The sequence below is a fragment of the Ricinus communis genome, chromosome 6, assembly GCF_019578655.1.
Source record: "Ricinus communis isolate WT05 ecotype wild-type chromosome 6, ASM1957865v1, whole genome shotgun sequence".
NCBI classification, from domain to species: Eukaryota; Viridiplantae; Streptophyta; class Magnoliopsida; order Malpighiales; family Euphorbiaceae; genus Ricinus; species Ricinus communis.
In genome coordinates, this window is record NC_063261.1 from 16,296,198 (window position 1) to 16,311,906 (window position 15,709).

The window sequence follows — 15,709 nt, forward strand, 5'->3', positions numbered from 1 at the left end:
GATGATGTTTTTGGCACACCATGCTATTCTCAATGATGGTTTCGACCCATTTGGTTAGATTCTCTTAACCTTTAGATACTAAAATAATTGGATTTATTTTACTCTTTAGTTCATACAGTTTTCTCAGAAAATTGATCTCTTTTTATAATTAATTTACAGTTTAACTTAAAATATATGTTATGAAGTAGGATATGACTCCTAATTGTGAGATAATCTAAAGTAATGACACGAGTATTAACTGAATCAAACTTGCTACCAAGATGAGCAAACCAAATTTGTTCTAAATAATAAACTTAACCAAATTGATTTATTTATCATAAGTGGTTGATAATCATCATAAATTCATCTATGAATTTAATTATAACAATTTGTTACTTCAATTGTCAATAGTTTTAGGTAATCAAACCATTAATTAAAAATCAAAATCTTAAACTACTATACATATGATCTTGCATCAAAAAAATAATAATTCAATGAATTGATTTTGATTTATTAGCATTGAAGGGGTGTTTAGGACTGTAAGTTCTCTAGTTGGAATCTCAATAGAAACCAATCAACCAAAACAATAAATAAATAAAAAATTTAAAATGATTCATTGTGATTTATTTTTGTTTAATGAAAAATGTCCAACACAACACCTTTATGTCTATAAATAAAAATAATTTGTTTTATATCTACGCCAACAGTGCTTATGGGTGTCACTATATAACTTAAGAGAAATTCTTATGATAAAATCTTCTCAAGAATTATGAATAAATTCACAGACTGTATTATGATTGGATGTTAAAAAAGAAGGTTTTCAGGATTTTTTTGATACATAATATATTTGTTTTTTTAGAAATTACTTTTTTTTAACTTGTTTTTTTTAAAGATCATTATTTAAAAAGCTGTTTTTAGAACTTTTAAAAAGGAAATTAAAATATTTTTTGCCTAACCTCAATCCCAAATAGGGCTGCAATAGAAAAAAAAGAAGAAGAAAAGAGACAATCAGAACATAAGCTGTTAAGAGTATACAGTCATATTAGCGACAACATTTTTGGTACAATTTTAGGAGACTTTCAGCAGCATCATATTTTTATAATTTTTATAGGCTGTGGGATGTAAATTGAGTAGATCGAGTACTTTTCTTCTAAACAAGAAAACGAAATTTGCTGTTAGGGCACGATGTTGTATTCTGATTTTATTTGCTGTGATTAATAAAGACCCTTTTTTTTTTATATATATGAAGAACAATAATATAAATTGTTAAAGAGAAAAAAACCATTGGAGAAACCAAATTGCAAGTTTCATAGTTTTGCACCTAGTAAAAAATTACGATTTATTGTCGTTTAAGTCCTAAAAAGTTCATTTTCTTATAATCAAGTCCTCATTTTCTTATAAATCAGGTCCTACATTCTTTTAAACAACTTTTTGATTTGTCCCATTCCATTAGTCAAGTTTCAAGATGCAACTTTTTCTTTTACATTTCAGTTTTTATCCATTTTAATTTTAATTTTTAAAATTTTTTATTATTAACCATAAGCAAATATGGTTACATAATAAAATCTAAAATATAATTATAAACATGATTTAGCTAAGCAAAAATATAAAATATAGCACAACTCGTTTTAAGAATATTTTCTTTTTTAATTACACAAAATTTAAATTTAAAATTTTATTCAAATTAAATATTACATTAATCAAATTATGTTTATATATAAAAAGAATTTTTTTTTTACGGTAGCAAGTACGATTCTATTTTGATGAAAAAAGATAAGATTTTAAAAAAAATTAATCACTAACGTATTCTTTTATCAAAAAATTATTATCCTCCATTAAAATCTTTGTTATTATACGAAAAATTCCCGTAATTTATTCGGTAAATAACAGGCGTTTGTTGAAGCAAAACCGTCTCGGTAAGAAGTACCTGCTGGATAAACGACGACGCTTTACTCAGGCTTCAAGTTAAAATCGCCAATTTGAAACCTCGTAAAATTGTAAAAACCTTAAGCCTCAAAAATTCTCTCTCCCTCTCTCTCTCCAAATCTCTCTCTCTCTCTCTCTCTCTCTCTCTCTCTCTCTCTTTTTAAATAAACATTATTTGGCTCCAAATTTCTCATTTTAAATAAAAAACAAGGTATGGCGCCATTTAATAACTCTTTAATTTCTCTTTTGCAGAAGGAAATATATATGGAATTCTCTTGTTTTATTTACTTGATTCTAGGGTTTTATTGTTTAGTGAAAACTGAATTATCGGTTTCTTTTTCTAATGGGTTTATTCATCTTTTTGTAATCCGATGTCTAAAAGTTTCGATCTTTATGTTAATGGGTAGTTCTAAATCTCTCTCTCTCTCTGGAATTTAAAGTAATGAGCCTTCGAAGCTAACTTGTTAATTGATATTGATTTTCTTGAAAATATGTTGATTTGTATATTTATGAGATTTGTTATATGATTATTCTTTTGGTCTTGTATTATGTAGGGTGTAGAATTATGAAGAGAAAGAGAGGGAACAAGAAAGGCAAGAAAAAGGGTCCTCCTTTAGCTGCCAAGAATGAGCCCGCTGCAAATGTAGTCACTTTAATTAGAGATGATGATTCTGATGATGATGGTAGTGATGATAATAATAAGAATTATAGTAATAGTAATGCTGGAGTAGAATATGAGCGTGTCATGGAAGTCGATACGCCTTCTTCTACTGGTACAGACCAGCCATTGAATCTTGCTAGTATAAAACCTGATGGGTCTATTGATAAGACCAGCCAGGGGAAGCCAGTTGGACGTGTTAAGGTTAAGCTCAAGACTTCGAAGGTGTTAGAATCTCAGAGCGATACTGATAAGAGTAGCCTGCAATTGGGTTTAGAGAAACAAAGTGTAGTTAGTGATAAAGTGGAAGACACTGGCAACTCAGTATCTGAAATGAAAACTGGATTTTCTGGAAATGTGTCGAAGAAACCTGGGAGTATAAAGATTAAGTCGTCGAAGGTGATAGTTAGTTTGAGTGCTGAGAAGAGTGGTAGTGCTGGGAAGGCACAGGATGAGAGTTTACAACAAAAGGAACCGAGGACACCTTCGCAGGAATCTCAATATAGTAAGCAAGAGTTGGACTCTGCCTTGGAGGTATGTTGGAATTCTTTAATGGTTGCTTTTATGTTTCCTGTTTTCTCTATTCTTGAGTTTATGTCATTGGAGTATATAATTCATTGCAATTATTTCTGAATTTGTTCTTCCAGGTGATTAAGAAGGTAATGAAAATGGATGCAGCTGAACCCTTCAATGTTCCTGTGAATCCTGAAGCTCTAGGGATACCTGTAAGTATCAATAGCTGCTGCAAATGTATCTGTTCTGATTTTATGTTAATGGCCCTCATATCACAATTCTTTTATACTTCTGTCTTTTTCTTTCTCCCCCCTCTATACTCAGTGATTAGTGAAGTTTCATCTTAAGGCTCGTTAGAGTGAGTTACCGAGATTAATGTTTCTCTTGCCATATATTTGGCATAGGCTTCTTCTAGTCTTTACTAACTTATGATTGTCCTTGCATTACTCTATCCAGTTGTCTTATAAATGACCACCCTTATACATACTGTAGGAATCTGATCTCCCTTCTACATGCCGTGTCAATCATCATATACACCAAGAAATGAAATCCAACATTGTGTCATAAATATTTTGTTTTACTGGCTTAATACAAAATATGGAAGTACCAGGTTTATTAGGGTGAACACAGTGTATTTTGAGATACCAGACTGCTTCATGTGTTTCTTTTGTTAACATGTCTACCTTTTTTTTTAATTCCTTTTTCTGTTGGGTGTATATTAAAAACTAGGATTATTTTGACATCATTGATACACCAATGGACTTCGGAACAATATGCAGCAATCTTGAAACGGGTGACAAGTATATGAACTCAGAGGCTGTCTATAAGGATGTCCAATACATTTGGGACAATTGTTATAAGTATAACAATAAGGGTGATTATATATTGGACCTCATGAGGCGGGTGAAGAAGAATTTTATGAAGTATTGGACAGCAGCTGGTTTATTTACTGAACAATCAAGAGGTTCCAGTGGTGAGGATTTTATGTTTGTGTTCTTTCTCTTTACTTCAGTTATTGTAATTGTTTCCTTTGTTCCTGCTCTCATGTTGTATATATTACCATAATTTGGTTTTTGTATAATCTTTTTTACTTTTTGATTTAAAAGGTTTTAGAAAATTCTTATCTTACAGATGCTTTGCAGTTCATGATTGCTTTAATCTATTTAGGCAGAAATTATTTCTTGTTTCTATATTCAAGTACGCTTGTTTCCATGGTCAAATCATCCAGATACTAAAATATCCATACAGATGGCTTATGCACGGCATGTTTAGAGAAGAAATTTTATTTAAAGGGAAATTCATGGTCTTTATTTGAGTTTTAGACTTTTTGTCTGCAGTTGGTTTGATTTTATGCTGTCATGATGCTTTGTTTAGTGTAACGTGCTATGATAATTACAATTGCTGCTAGAATTATGTCTTCTTTCATGTTTTCTTACATTACTGATTTTTTTTTTTCACGATTCTTGATTCAGTCCTTTTCTGCAGAGTCTTACTTGGTTGTTTCAAACTTATTATGTTGTAGTTCTAAAACTTAATGTGGTGGTAATATTGATGTAATTATCTCAACTCTTAGCATTTGAATGATGAGATGACATTTTTTTAGACTCCATTATATTCATAAGCTATTGGAGTTCAGTACCATACGTTTGTTTAAGTTTTTGTTGTGCACTTTGTTGCAATATTCCCTCTATCTGCTTCTGTTTACTTATCCTAAATCTAATGCCATAGTGCCTCAGATGCTGTTCGCTGACCATGTACTGTCCACTCTACAGTTTGAGCCATCAATACACATTCAAATCTTTAAACCACTTGCTGCTAGCCAGCTCTAATTTCCCCATATAGTTGTCTAGTTCTTCATCCACTTAAATAATCAGAATAATACTCTATTTCAGAACATATATTTTTGCTGCAGAAAACTCTTGCAACTGGGGTGTAATTGCTACTGCCAAACTAACCCTTCTTTTATCGCAGAAAACATAAACCTTGATTCAATATAAAAACCCCAATAAATCATTAAACAAGAATATGAAACAGCTGATTCATATTTTTGGTTCATGATTTATCTGCTATGAGGTTGTTTAGGCAAATACATGCTTCTTGTTGCTTTAAAGATGCTGTGCTCCTTTGGGTTTCAGCTGCTTGGCTTCATATTACTATGGCAGCCTCAGCAATATTCCTATGCATTGTGTCAGGTGCTGAAGGTGCTCAAGGGGATGATGTTGGAGCATCTAGTCAGGGACATGGTAAAAGTGGTCAACCTAAACAGAAGGCAAAGAAGCGTCATGGGTATGTCTCTGCAGGTTAATTCTCTTCTGTTGATGCATAATATGTATTAAACTTTTTCTCCACTGTGCTAGACATATTTTGAATTATTTAACTTGATGATGCTGTCTAGATTCTTGAGTATCAATTTTAAGATGTCCTTTTGGGATGGTTGTGGTATGTGGCAGCAGATCAATCCAGCAGGAAACTATGAATGCACATATAATAGTTCGTCGCAATTGCTTTTTTGCTCATTTCCCATCTCTTGTGTCATGTTGTTAACTAAGCTCAAGTTCTCTATTAGTCCTTAAGGTTGCATTGTTTTTTTCAACTTATTCTCGCACTTACGATTTGTAAGTTTAAAATATAGCTTCTTATATTGTTTATTTTACTCCAATTGCAAGCTGATCCTGAGAAAGTTGGACAAATTTTTGATGTAGCTTTGAAGCTAAATATCAAGTGGGTTTCATGTGCCTAATCTTATATCTTCCTTCCTTCTAAACATCTTATATCTTTTTTTATTTTCTTTGGTATTTGTGCTTGGGATTGCATTGGGGGGTGTATATGATGTGGCCGTTCTCTTCTGCTGCAGTCTTCGTTTTTAACTTACTTAGTTCTCATTTACAGAAGGCGTCATAAATCCGATTGCCTATGTGCCATATGTGTTCTAAAGCGCCGTAGAAGAGAGCGTGAGGAGAATGAGCGAATTGCTAATCAAAAACTTCCTCACGAGTTGAAGCAAGAGGTAACCTTTGTCTTTGACTAATGAGTAATGGCTACATTCAATTTCAAGCTAGTATTGGTTTAGCCTGTACTGATAATATCACATCATAACTAGACCCAATTGATATGATCTTAGATAAATGGTCAATAAATGTGCTGAAAATTTGAAATATACTCTTTTTCACTTGAAAGGATCTGATACTTTAGCATTTGATTTGTGTCAGTTACACATTGAACCTCAGGGTACACCCTTTTGTCCTTAACAGGGAATGAATTTATGGCATAACTTCTGATGATGCTTTAAATTCAACTAACATGAAAGAGTTCGCGAAATACATCTTGACACTTATTATGCATAATGCTATTATTATCCTAATAACTATATTTTATTTTTCTTAAGAGGAAAAGGAACAGAATGGCCATGGCTTTAATGCCTAAATATGTTTTGGTTTAATATGCGGCAATCGGTATTATGTATGAGCTGTCTTAGATTTCTTCGTTATTTTTATTGTATATGCCTTGCCATTTGTATAAAGATTGGATATATAAGCTGTAATAGTTTGGCACCCTTATGGTTTCCTTTTTACTTCATTGTTTTCTTCCTTTACGTGTAACAATAGAACAAAATAATTTGTTATGTTGTTATTGAAAAGATTAGCACTGATACTTTGTTTCCTCCCTGAAGGGATCTTCACTGATTGAAAGCCCTGCTGGGGAGGATTCATCATCAAATATGGACGAATCATTAGATCCAGATGCAGATGCTGATGTGGAAGGAAAGAGACTGGAGGCCAAAATGGAGGATACTGAGCAGCAGTACAGTGCTGAAAAGGAGAAGCATGAGGAGGTGCAGGAAGATGGTGACGAGGAAGAGGAGGATGATGAGGAGGAAGATAATGAGATAGAGATTCAAAAGAGAGCGAAGGTGGAAACATCAGAGCAATCTGAATTTGCTGATAGATCAGGAGATGAGCCTAACCAACAACCTCAGCCTGGACTGGCAGAGAATGCAGGTGCAGCAGCCCAAATAAATTTTGAGAAAGGGCATCTAATGGAGCAGCATGAGGATGAAACTGCAGCATTTCACCGAAATAAGAATAAGGTAATTACCTTTAACAATTTATGTGATATGTGTGCGAGTGGGTGAACTAGGGTCGCATAGCATTTTACGAAAAACTTGGCATGTTTAATCGAGTAAAACCAGGAGCTCAAGTTTATGAAACCTGTTATGTGTTTGACCTGGCCTAGATCCCCATCCTCAATAGCCTCTAAACCATGAAATGCACTGTTGCATTGTGTACTCAATTCTGATGATCTCAGCAAAATAACAGGTTTATTCATGATGAGGATCATGATCATGTCTAGGTGAGTGCAGAGCAGGTTTTTGTAGCATATTATGAAACCTTTTGTGCTCAAGCCTAGCCAAGATCCTGCAACTCAGTAGCCTATAAACTGTGGAGTTCAGTGTCGTATGTCTCTTTCTGCTACTTATTCAATTCTAAGTGATTAGTAAGAGATTTCTCTAAGTTAATAACTTTGGAATTCAGTTCAATTTTTTTTATAATGAGTAGAGATTATTTAAAGCAAAAGAGGCTGAAATTTGAGCACACTTGCACATTAAATATGCAAATAGCATGGGTGTTCTTTTTGCGAGCTTGAAACAAGATTATTATGACCTTAAATATGATATAGCTTTTCTTTCCCACTTTGGGAATAGATAAGCATTCTTTTTGATATTTCCTCCTCTCTTTTCCTTTCTTTTGATTTTAATTTATTTGAAGTGTGGGGGGAGGATGGAAATTGGGTGATTTGGTGTTCTACCACATCGATCTTTTCTTTTTTGTCATGTAGTATTAGCAACTGCTGATTTGCATCTCAGTTTGGTAAATACTGTTGAGTGTAGACATTGGAGCATATGTTCTGGCACTGATATAGTTCTTTCATTTTCTATATCAATCTTATATCAAGTCACAGGAGTATAAAGTATTTCTTACTTGGGGAATCAAAAGAAAGTTTTATTTTTTTATTTTTCCTTTTCTATTCTTTTGTTTATTTTGAGAAATCATGGATGGCATTGGCATTCAAAATCTTAGAAGCTCTTCTAATTCATTTTAAATTCATCAATGTACCTAGAGCTTAAAATGTAGAAACAAAGCATTTCATTGCTGTTGATATAGATTTTAAAGCAATTATAGAAGAACTTTTCCTGCAAATAATGCTTACTTAACATTTTCATTGTGTTATTGTGTTTTGTAAAATGGCACTATGTTTTACAGGATTCACAAGAAAGGCAGCAAAAGGCTGAAATGTTTGAGAAGTTCTGTCCGCATAATCCCATGCTTCTTAGTTTGTGCCAAACTCTCTTCCCTGACAACCGTAGGTCTGTGTGGAGTGGGCCTCACTCTTTGGTTCCACGGCAGGGTTCTGCTCATGGAAATTCTATTGGTGCTGCTATTGAAACTTTAATGAAGTAGACGCTTTTGATAACTCTGCTTTACAGATTTAGCTGCCTCTATCGATCTGAAATGTTGGGCATTGCCTAGATATGTATAAGTTGTTACTAGGCATCATGTTTGACATAGAAGCTTACGAGTAGTTAGAAGCTGTAGCGACTTAATCTAGCAAGAGTTCTTACAGGGTGTAATTGCAGGAAATAGTGGCTGTATATACGCCATCCATTTGCTTTCTACTATTCTACATCGATACAGCAACAAAGGATAATTACTTTTCTCATCCATTTGGCTACTAAAAACTGAGTGTAAATATAAGAGAGCCACTTAGATTATTACTGCTAGTGCAGTAGAAGTTTGAAAAATATTTTCCATTTGGCAGCGTCTGTATCAGTTCTTCACTGCAAGTTTTTTTGGTTCTAATCTACAAAATTACTGTCAATTTAGGAAACCAACAAAATGCTGCTTCCTTGCTTCCTGAAAATGCAAGATTGGTTGCGCCAAACAGGGTATTAGTGATTGCAAAATTACTGTCGAGTCTTGCTGCTTATAACTGCAGGATGAAGCTTGTGCAGACTCTTGGTAGAAACATGATGTTCCTTGACATTGCAATCCATTAGGCTGCCTCCAAAGTGATGATATTGGAGGATAGGTAGATGATCGTGAATTTCCATCAGTATACAGCGAGTTTCTTTATCTCTTAACTAGTTCATTCTCCTATGCTGTCACGTACCAGTTTAAGTTTCCAATTCCATTTCATTTGTAAGCAAATACCAGCATGGAATACATTTTTCTTGGAAAACCAGCACTTCATTCTGCAGAAAGATTAAAAAAGGAAATAGCATTAAGGGTCATTTCCATGATTTGAAGCAAAGTTAAAGCTGGAAACTAAGGGAATAATTCAGTCGGACTGTTCCAGTACACAGATCTTTTTACACTGCACGATCAAAGAGCAATTTGTAGGACACAATGTATGCTAGTAGAATCAAGGCAGAAACAGAGATGCAGATGAGTTCTCAACTATTTTCAGTTTTCCGTTTCTTTTACATCAAAATGCAAAATGTTACAGATCAAATTGTCAACGTTAACCATGCGCTCACTTTCCCGAGAGACTAGCCAAACTGGAAGCAACTGCAAAGCAAAGTAGATGAAGTCTTTCTGCAAGCAATTGGGTGTTCTAGACCACATTTCAATCATCCCATAGATATATGGTGCTTGGTTCTGAAATTGCAGGGCGGATTGGTTCTTCTGGAACAAAGAAATTTTTTGCTAGACAGAAAAGCTGAAGTTCATGGCATGTTTATCAGTGCTCATGGCAGATCATACTTTACGTGTCCAAGGTAGAGACCACAAGCAGGGGCCATAGGGCTTGCAGCAGTAACAGACTTTGCACTGAGTATTCTTTCGACTGACACAACGGAATTATATAATGTTAAATGTATAAGAACAAGTTTCAAAACAAGAAAAGAATAAACTGAAAGAAATATACAATCATGTACAGTCCATAAAGAGAGAACCAGACCATCTGAAGTTGTTAGATCTCCAATGCCAACAGATTTGAGAACCCCAACAAGAAGTCGAACCTGAAAGGATTCAACTAAAATTCAAGCCAATGATGGACAAGTAAAATGCTCAAACTATTATTATTGCTCAAAAGGGGCCCGAGATAAACGTTGCAAAAGAAGTCAACTGAAACTAAATTTCCCCTAAAATGTTAATAAAACACAGCATATTCGTCCAAAGCATGAGCAAGCATGCCAAGCCAGTCAATCATGTAACTGCTCATCTAGAGTGTATTCCATATAAAAGCACAATAAGTAAAACTAAAACCATGACTTCAGAAGCAGATGTGTGAAGAATAGCCCAAACATAGAATTAACACAAACCTGGTGGTAAAGAAAAGAACGGGCACGTGCTGTTACAACGAAGCAACGGTGTCTTCTCCTTATCCCAAATCCTAGATCAGTCTCACCAAAGGAGCTCTCAGCTACGTTAGTATTGGAATGAGATCCCATCGGCAGGTCGGTCTTAAATTTTTTGCAGCATGAGTTTTCCCCATTTTCACAGTTCTGTTCCCTCTCTGTGATTGATGGAAAATACAGAGTTGAAGCCACTTCAGAAACGGAGATTTCAGCCAAAGTTCTAATAGGTGATTTTGCCTGTAACAAGTGATCGCGAAAACTTAAGGTGATTTTTACAAAATGGCAGCCGGCTCTCGCATGAGTAATATCTAAAGAAGAGTAAAAATGTACTAGACATTTAACATCAAGACATGATGGAATCCAAAAGAAAATAAGCAAGGCTAAAGTCAACATATTATGGTACATGCCAATTGCCAATAATATGGTAGTAGATGTCCAAGAATATCCTTAAATAGTTCAAAATCTTGACCAAATATAAGTAAAGAAATATAAAAATTTGAAAAAGATAAATGAGAAACACATTGGTAAGCAGACCTTTTCTCACTTTGATTACATTGGCCAGGATTGGCTAGGACCTAAGTCTGGCGACTGTAGCAAGTTGATTATTGGGCTCAGGCCAACCCCTTAATTTAAATCATAAGTGAAAAGGCTCTATTTTGTTCTCTTTCAAATGCCAAACTCAAGTTTCCCAAATATTATTCAACTTGCTCAAAAGGAAAAATAAAAACCTTGGGCTAAATAAATCACGCTGCTCCAGCATGATGATAACTCCAAGGAATTGAAACATGACACCCAATAAAAACTTTGCAAGATACTGTATGTCCATGAAGGAGTGCGGAAAAAGTAAAAAAGCCATTTATGAGACAATGAACAACCTGACAACCAGACGCCCTGAAGGAACTGAAATCATGATGCCCAACAAGAACTTTACATGCTTCCTGCATGAAGATCCACGATTTATTTTCTTTATCAACAAATTAAGTTTTATGAGGAAAATTAGGAATGGATTAATGAGGACAATTAGGTCACAAATTTATTTGCAATATTTAGCTGACCTGCATAGCGACAATATCTAGGTCTTCAAGAACATGCCATGCCCGATCTTTTTCAAAGGTAGACAAAGGCTCTGGTCCAGATAGGAAGCGGTAGAAGTACCTGAGCGTTTTCCCAATAACATAATTCAACATTTATCCTCTGAGGTATAAGTTACTAATAGACTGTGGAGCATCAGACCATGATCAGATGTTAAGATGTGACCTAGGAAGCATATATATGGCATCAACTTGAGGTAATGTTAAGGTGGTCAGTGCCACATTAGTATAATGCATCCCCATAAACTTCATACTCTTCTTGATTGCTACTACTAGTAGATATTCATCCTTTGCAACCAATCTTAACTTGATGCTCCACTATATACCAAGATATGATGCAATTTTTAGAAACAGAATGTATATTCAGTAATACCTACGTGCGCTCTTGAGCTTTAAATCTTGCATGGAAGTCGGAAGGAACACATCGAACATCAGTCACCATGATGTCACCTTCATTCTTCTGACAAACCAAAAGCAAATCTATCAAAAACTATTGTACAACAGCACATGAAGATTATTATAACATTCGGGCAAATGGTTCAAATCAAGCCAGAGGCCACTCTTCAAATTATATTATTATACAGCATCCTGCATGATGAAAACTCAGTAAAAAATAGGTTAATCAGAAGTAAAATAATACTAAATGCATAGAACAAGATCACATAATATTAAGAGTTTCAACTGATCAGCATGATATTCCAGTAACGTTTACAGATAAAAATAAAAATCAAGAGCCACTTTAAGCAACATGGTAGTTTGCATGCCTAATAATATTGGGTTGAAATAAACTTGAACAGTTCACTGACGTGTTTTGTCAGGAGAATGTCTGCAGAGTCCAGAATCACATAAATTTATCGAAGTATCAATATACTGCTAAGATATAACTGTCTAAACACACCTTACATTCTGTACACTTATTTCAATATGAAAACCATTCCATTCATCTAAAAAATCATAATGACTGTCTTCTTTACCAAATATATAAAATAAGTATAAAATATGATAGGAAACAGACAAAAGGATATGCCCAGAAAACACAGCCTGAATCTCGATAGCATATATTGAATCACAAGTTGCATGAGACAAAAAAATGCAACTACAAATTACTGTGGAGACATCCGAACAGCACTAGCTCTGTTTGTACACAGTACATACAACATCAAGCATTGGCCAGGGAAATAAGTTCAACTTTATGTTAAGTATTCAGCAATTTGGTGAGAGAGAAAAATAATATGTAGGACAAAACTCCATAGCTTAAACTTTTAATGCATAAGAAGTAACACCTGTAAGAAATGGTTAACAGCTCTTCTAACTACTGCCGGTTCATGCGGTGGTAACTGCATTGTCATGGAAAGAGAAAATAGCCATTAGATAATCATAGAAAAGAAACCAATCAATAGCTTGTTATAAAAGAACTAAAACCACTGCTAATAAGAACAGTAAATTCCAATACCAGCTGCATAGACAAGTAGGCTGTTACATGTCTGTGCTATGATCAAAGGGGGTTTCACATTAGCAATTTTGACAATTTTGCTCTCTTCTTACTCATGGTTATATAAACACATAAAGTTTCTATAATGTATATAGTGCTAGGGGCGATCAAAAGAATTAAGAAACCAAATTGACAAGGAAACTGATCAAATTTAATCTGTAAAATCTGGTCAACCAAACTGAAGAATTCAGTTTCAGTATTTGTTTATGATCATTTCCTTTTTCGATTTTGGTTTTTATATTGGGAAAGCCGTCAGTTCCAGTTAACCAGCTGAAACTTTATATTGTAAAAAATTCCTCTAAATCTCCTCTGTTTAGTTCTTTTCTTTTTCTTTCTGTTTCTTTATTTCATATCTATAAAAAATTCCTCTTTATATGTTTAGTTTCTGCTTTTTATATCTATAAAGTAAGATTACAATATACAAGGATAAGTGGATAATTGCTTTATTACAAATAAAATTAGCTAAAATAACAATATTCTCATCAATATTAAATAGTTAAATAAAAGAAAAAGAGGAAAAAACTAAACAAGCAGATGTTTTTATACAAAACAAGCACTCAGTTCTCTAGCTGGGCTATCACCTAATTATATTTATTTTGTTGATAAAGTTAAAAATTTATTATTTAAAGATCTTAATGATTTACTTTGATACTTGTCGAGATTCTAGAGTATTAGATAAACATTCACCTAAGTCAATTAAAAATTGAAAACAAATATTTCTTTTCTAAAAAAAATAGAGTAATTCCATTTTTACTTGCCAATTGCCATCTCCCTCTTCAATACCCAAAGAATTGAAGCATATAATAATATCATTTCTTACTTTCCCTCTGTGGTCTTTTGTCTCTTCAGCTTACAGAGGTCAGGTCTTTCAGGAATTCAGGAATTGTATGTTTGTTGGACTTCCAAAAACAGCTCTTTTGCTCATACAGAGGCAGCAGTTGTTAACCTCTAAAGAGTTCTAGTTCTTCTCAAGTATTTAGTTCTAAATATATGGGAAAGAAAGAAGAAGCCATAGCTAACAAGTCCAAGGAATGAACTTTTAGCAATCCAGTTGCGAAAGCTCCAAAGTTATTATAGGTCAACCACCTGACTGTTCTTTCAGTTAGCAAATCACTTGTTTTCTGTATGTTTCATTTTTGGTTAAAAACTTGAAGCAAAACTGACCAGTCAGTTTAAAAATGGTCCTAATCAGCCCCAATGCAAAACAATTTGCAGCATAAGCTGACTAGATAAATGCACAACATACCACTTCACCAGGCTTCCTTTTGCTGATACGTTCAATATCAACATGGCAAACATTTGATAAGGCATGAACTCCTGCATCCTACAAATGATTGAAACTAAGCATCTACGTCATAGCACAAAAGCAATAAGAACAAAAGAAACACTAAATATGTATATGTCAATAGAATTAATATCACATGCAGGCTATAGAGAGGTATCAATTCTTGAAATGAAGTAGACAAAGCAACAATATATCACAATATGCTTGTCATAGTAATTCACATTGTTGCCAATAAATACATTCTCTTTTATAATTTACAAAGATATTAACACAGAGAATATCATACCAACTTTCAGACTTTGAAAGCTCAAAATTCCATATCCTAAAACTACAAATTGAACACTAAAAGAAATGAAAGCAGTAGAACAAAAAAGGACTTACAGTTCGACTTGACAAAGAGACTGATACTTGCTGCCCTATAAATTTACAAAATGCTTCCTACATTTAACATTAAAAAAAAATAAAACGTTTAATCAATTTATTATAATCCTAGTCAGCAATGTAAAAGCTAAAAACACTTGAGCATCTTGCTACCAGAAAAGAAAAAAGTCCCATTTGTAGAAGGAACAAAAATGTTAGAACTGTTTTTCAATTTTAAATTCACAATATCCAATTAAAAGAGTTCCTTTTTCTTTTCTCTTCTTTTTTTCGCCTTCCTTTCGTCACTGAAACTAAGACTAAAGCTTCAATCTTTTCTACCTCAAGGACTCCAACAACTGTTCTGCCATTAAGTTGCTTCTGTGAACCGGCAAATTTAGTCCCAATATACTCAACAGCAATTAAATATCGTTGAAGCTTAGGGTTTGAGCTCATAGATTCAGCAACAAAGCTTGATTCTTGCAATTCCTCTTCTCCTTCTTCGTTGTCGTCAACGAAATCTTGTGTTTTTAGGATCTTTGATGGTCTATTTCGGGATTCAGTATCCAATGAGTGTTTGGGGTTCTCTGTCATTTGATGGATTTTGGTGTCGATTTTCCAGGAATCTGTTTTCTTGGCTTCCAAATAGAACTTGCTGAATGCTGTTGGGTTTAGGGGTTTATGTTTTTAGGTGGCAAAAAATAGCGGTTCGGGTGAGCGAAAACCAGCCAAACCGAACCAAAAAGAAATTGGTTAACCGAGTTGGACGGTTTAGTTTTAATTTTTATTTTCAAAACTTCAGTTAAACAGTAGGCTTTTTTAGTTTTCTTAACCAAAAAAAAAAAAAAAAACAAATCCATATTTAACCAAACTGATGAAGTTTTTTATTTCCTACTCTTGTAATTCTTTTGTATAGTATTCTATATAATCTCTTCAAAAAGTTTTAAATTTAAATTCTTATAAATATAACTTTTAAAATTTAAATTTTTAAAATTTTTACTATTTAATTGAAAATTAATTTAGCTGAATTATTTTTATTTTTTCAGGTTAA

At 33.7% G+C, this 15,709-nt stretch overlaps 2 protein-coding genes across 7 annotated transcripts; one reads left to right on the plus strand and one right to left on the minus strand.

Moving 5' to 3' along the window:
* Positions 1–1,962: 1,962 nt before the first annotated feature.
* On the plus strand, positions 1,963–8,918 carry LOC8263282 (bromodomain testis-specific protein). 5 transcript variants are annotated; one of them, XM_048376222.1, is made up of 9 exons: positions 1,963–2,116; positions 2,460–3,097; positions 3,211–3,288; positions 3,806–4,049; positions 5,269–5,376; positions 5,743–5,797; positions 5,966–6,083; positions 6,747–7,163; positions 8,338–8,918. In XM_048376222.1, exons 2-9 carry the CDS (start codon positions 2,471–2,473, stop codon positions 8,533–8,535), a joined length of 1,845 nt encoding a protein of 614 aa, XP_048232179.1. In that variant the 5' UTR covers positions 1,963–2,116; positions 2,460–2,470; the 3' UTR covers positions 8,536–8,918. The 5 variants fall into 5 exon arrangements, with proteins under 5 accessions (XP_048232179.1, XP_048232177.1, XP_048232178.1 ...); XM_048376220.1 differs by lacking the exon at positions 1,963–2,116 and adding an exon at positions 2,290–2,308; XM_048376221.1 differs by lacking the exon at positions 1,963–2,116 and adding an exon at positions 2,290–2,308 and having other exon boundaries at positions 5,779–5,797.
* Positions 8,919–9,374: 456 nt separating this feature from the next.
* Positions 9,375–15,344, minus strand: LOC8263281 (tRNA pseudouridine synthase A). Of its 2 annotated transcripts, XM_002526407.4 has the most exons (10): positions 15,001–15,343; positions 14,683–14,739; positions 14,263–14,340; positions 12,808–12,861; positions 11,902–11,984; positions 11,489–11,588; positions 11,309–11,371; positions 10,398–10,670; positions 10,034–10,094; positions 9,375–9,919 (listed from the first exon to the last, which is right to left on the minus strand). In XM_002526407.4, the coding sequence occupies exons 1-10, from the start codon at positions 15,250–15,252 to the stop codon at positions 9,822–9,824; spliced, it is 1,119 nt and encodes a 372-aa protein (XP_002526453.2). In that variant the 5' UTR covers positions 15,253–15,343; the 3' UTR covers positions 9,375–9,821. The 2 variants fall into 2 exon arrangements, with proteins under 2 accessions (XP_002526453.2, XP_015579214.2); XM_015723728.3 differs by lacking the exon at positions 14,683–14,739 and having other exon boundaries at positions 15,001–15,344.
* Positions 15,345–15,709: the final 365 nt, after the last annotated feature.

Bases quoted from the DNA above. Each gene is read 5' to 3' on its own strand.
- LOC8263281 (XM_002526407.4), bottom strand. From the start codon at position 15,252: ATGACAGAGAACCCCAAACACTCATTGGATACTGAATCCCGAAATAGA. The intron at 14,740-15,000 runs GTAGAAAAGATT...TGTTAAATGTAG, and splicing joins CAGTTGTTGGAGTCCTTGAG to GAAGCATTTTGTAAATTTAT. The intron at 10,671-11,308 runs GTTGTTCATTGT...CACTTGTTACAG, and splicing joins TCAGGGCGTCTGGTTGTCAG to GCAAAATCACCTATTAGAAC.
- LOC8263282 (XM_048376220.1), top strand. The intron at 5,377-5,742 runs GTTAATTCTCTT...TCCAATTGCAAG, and splicing joins TCATGGGTATGTCTCTGCAG to CTGATCCTGAGAAAGTTGGA. The intron at 7,164-8,337 runs GTAATTACCTTT...TATGTTTTACAG, and splicing joins TTCACCGAAATAAGAATAAG to GATTCACAAGAAAGGCAGCA.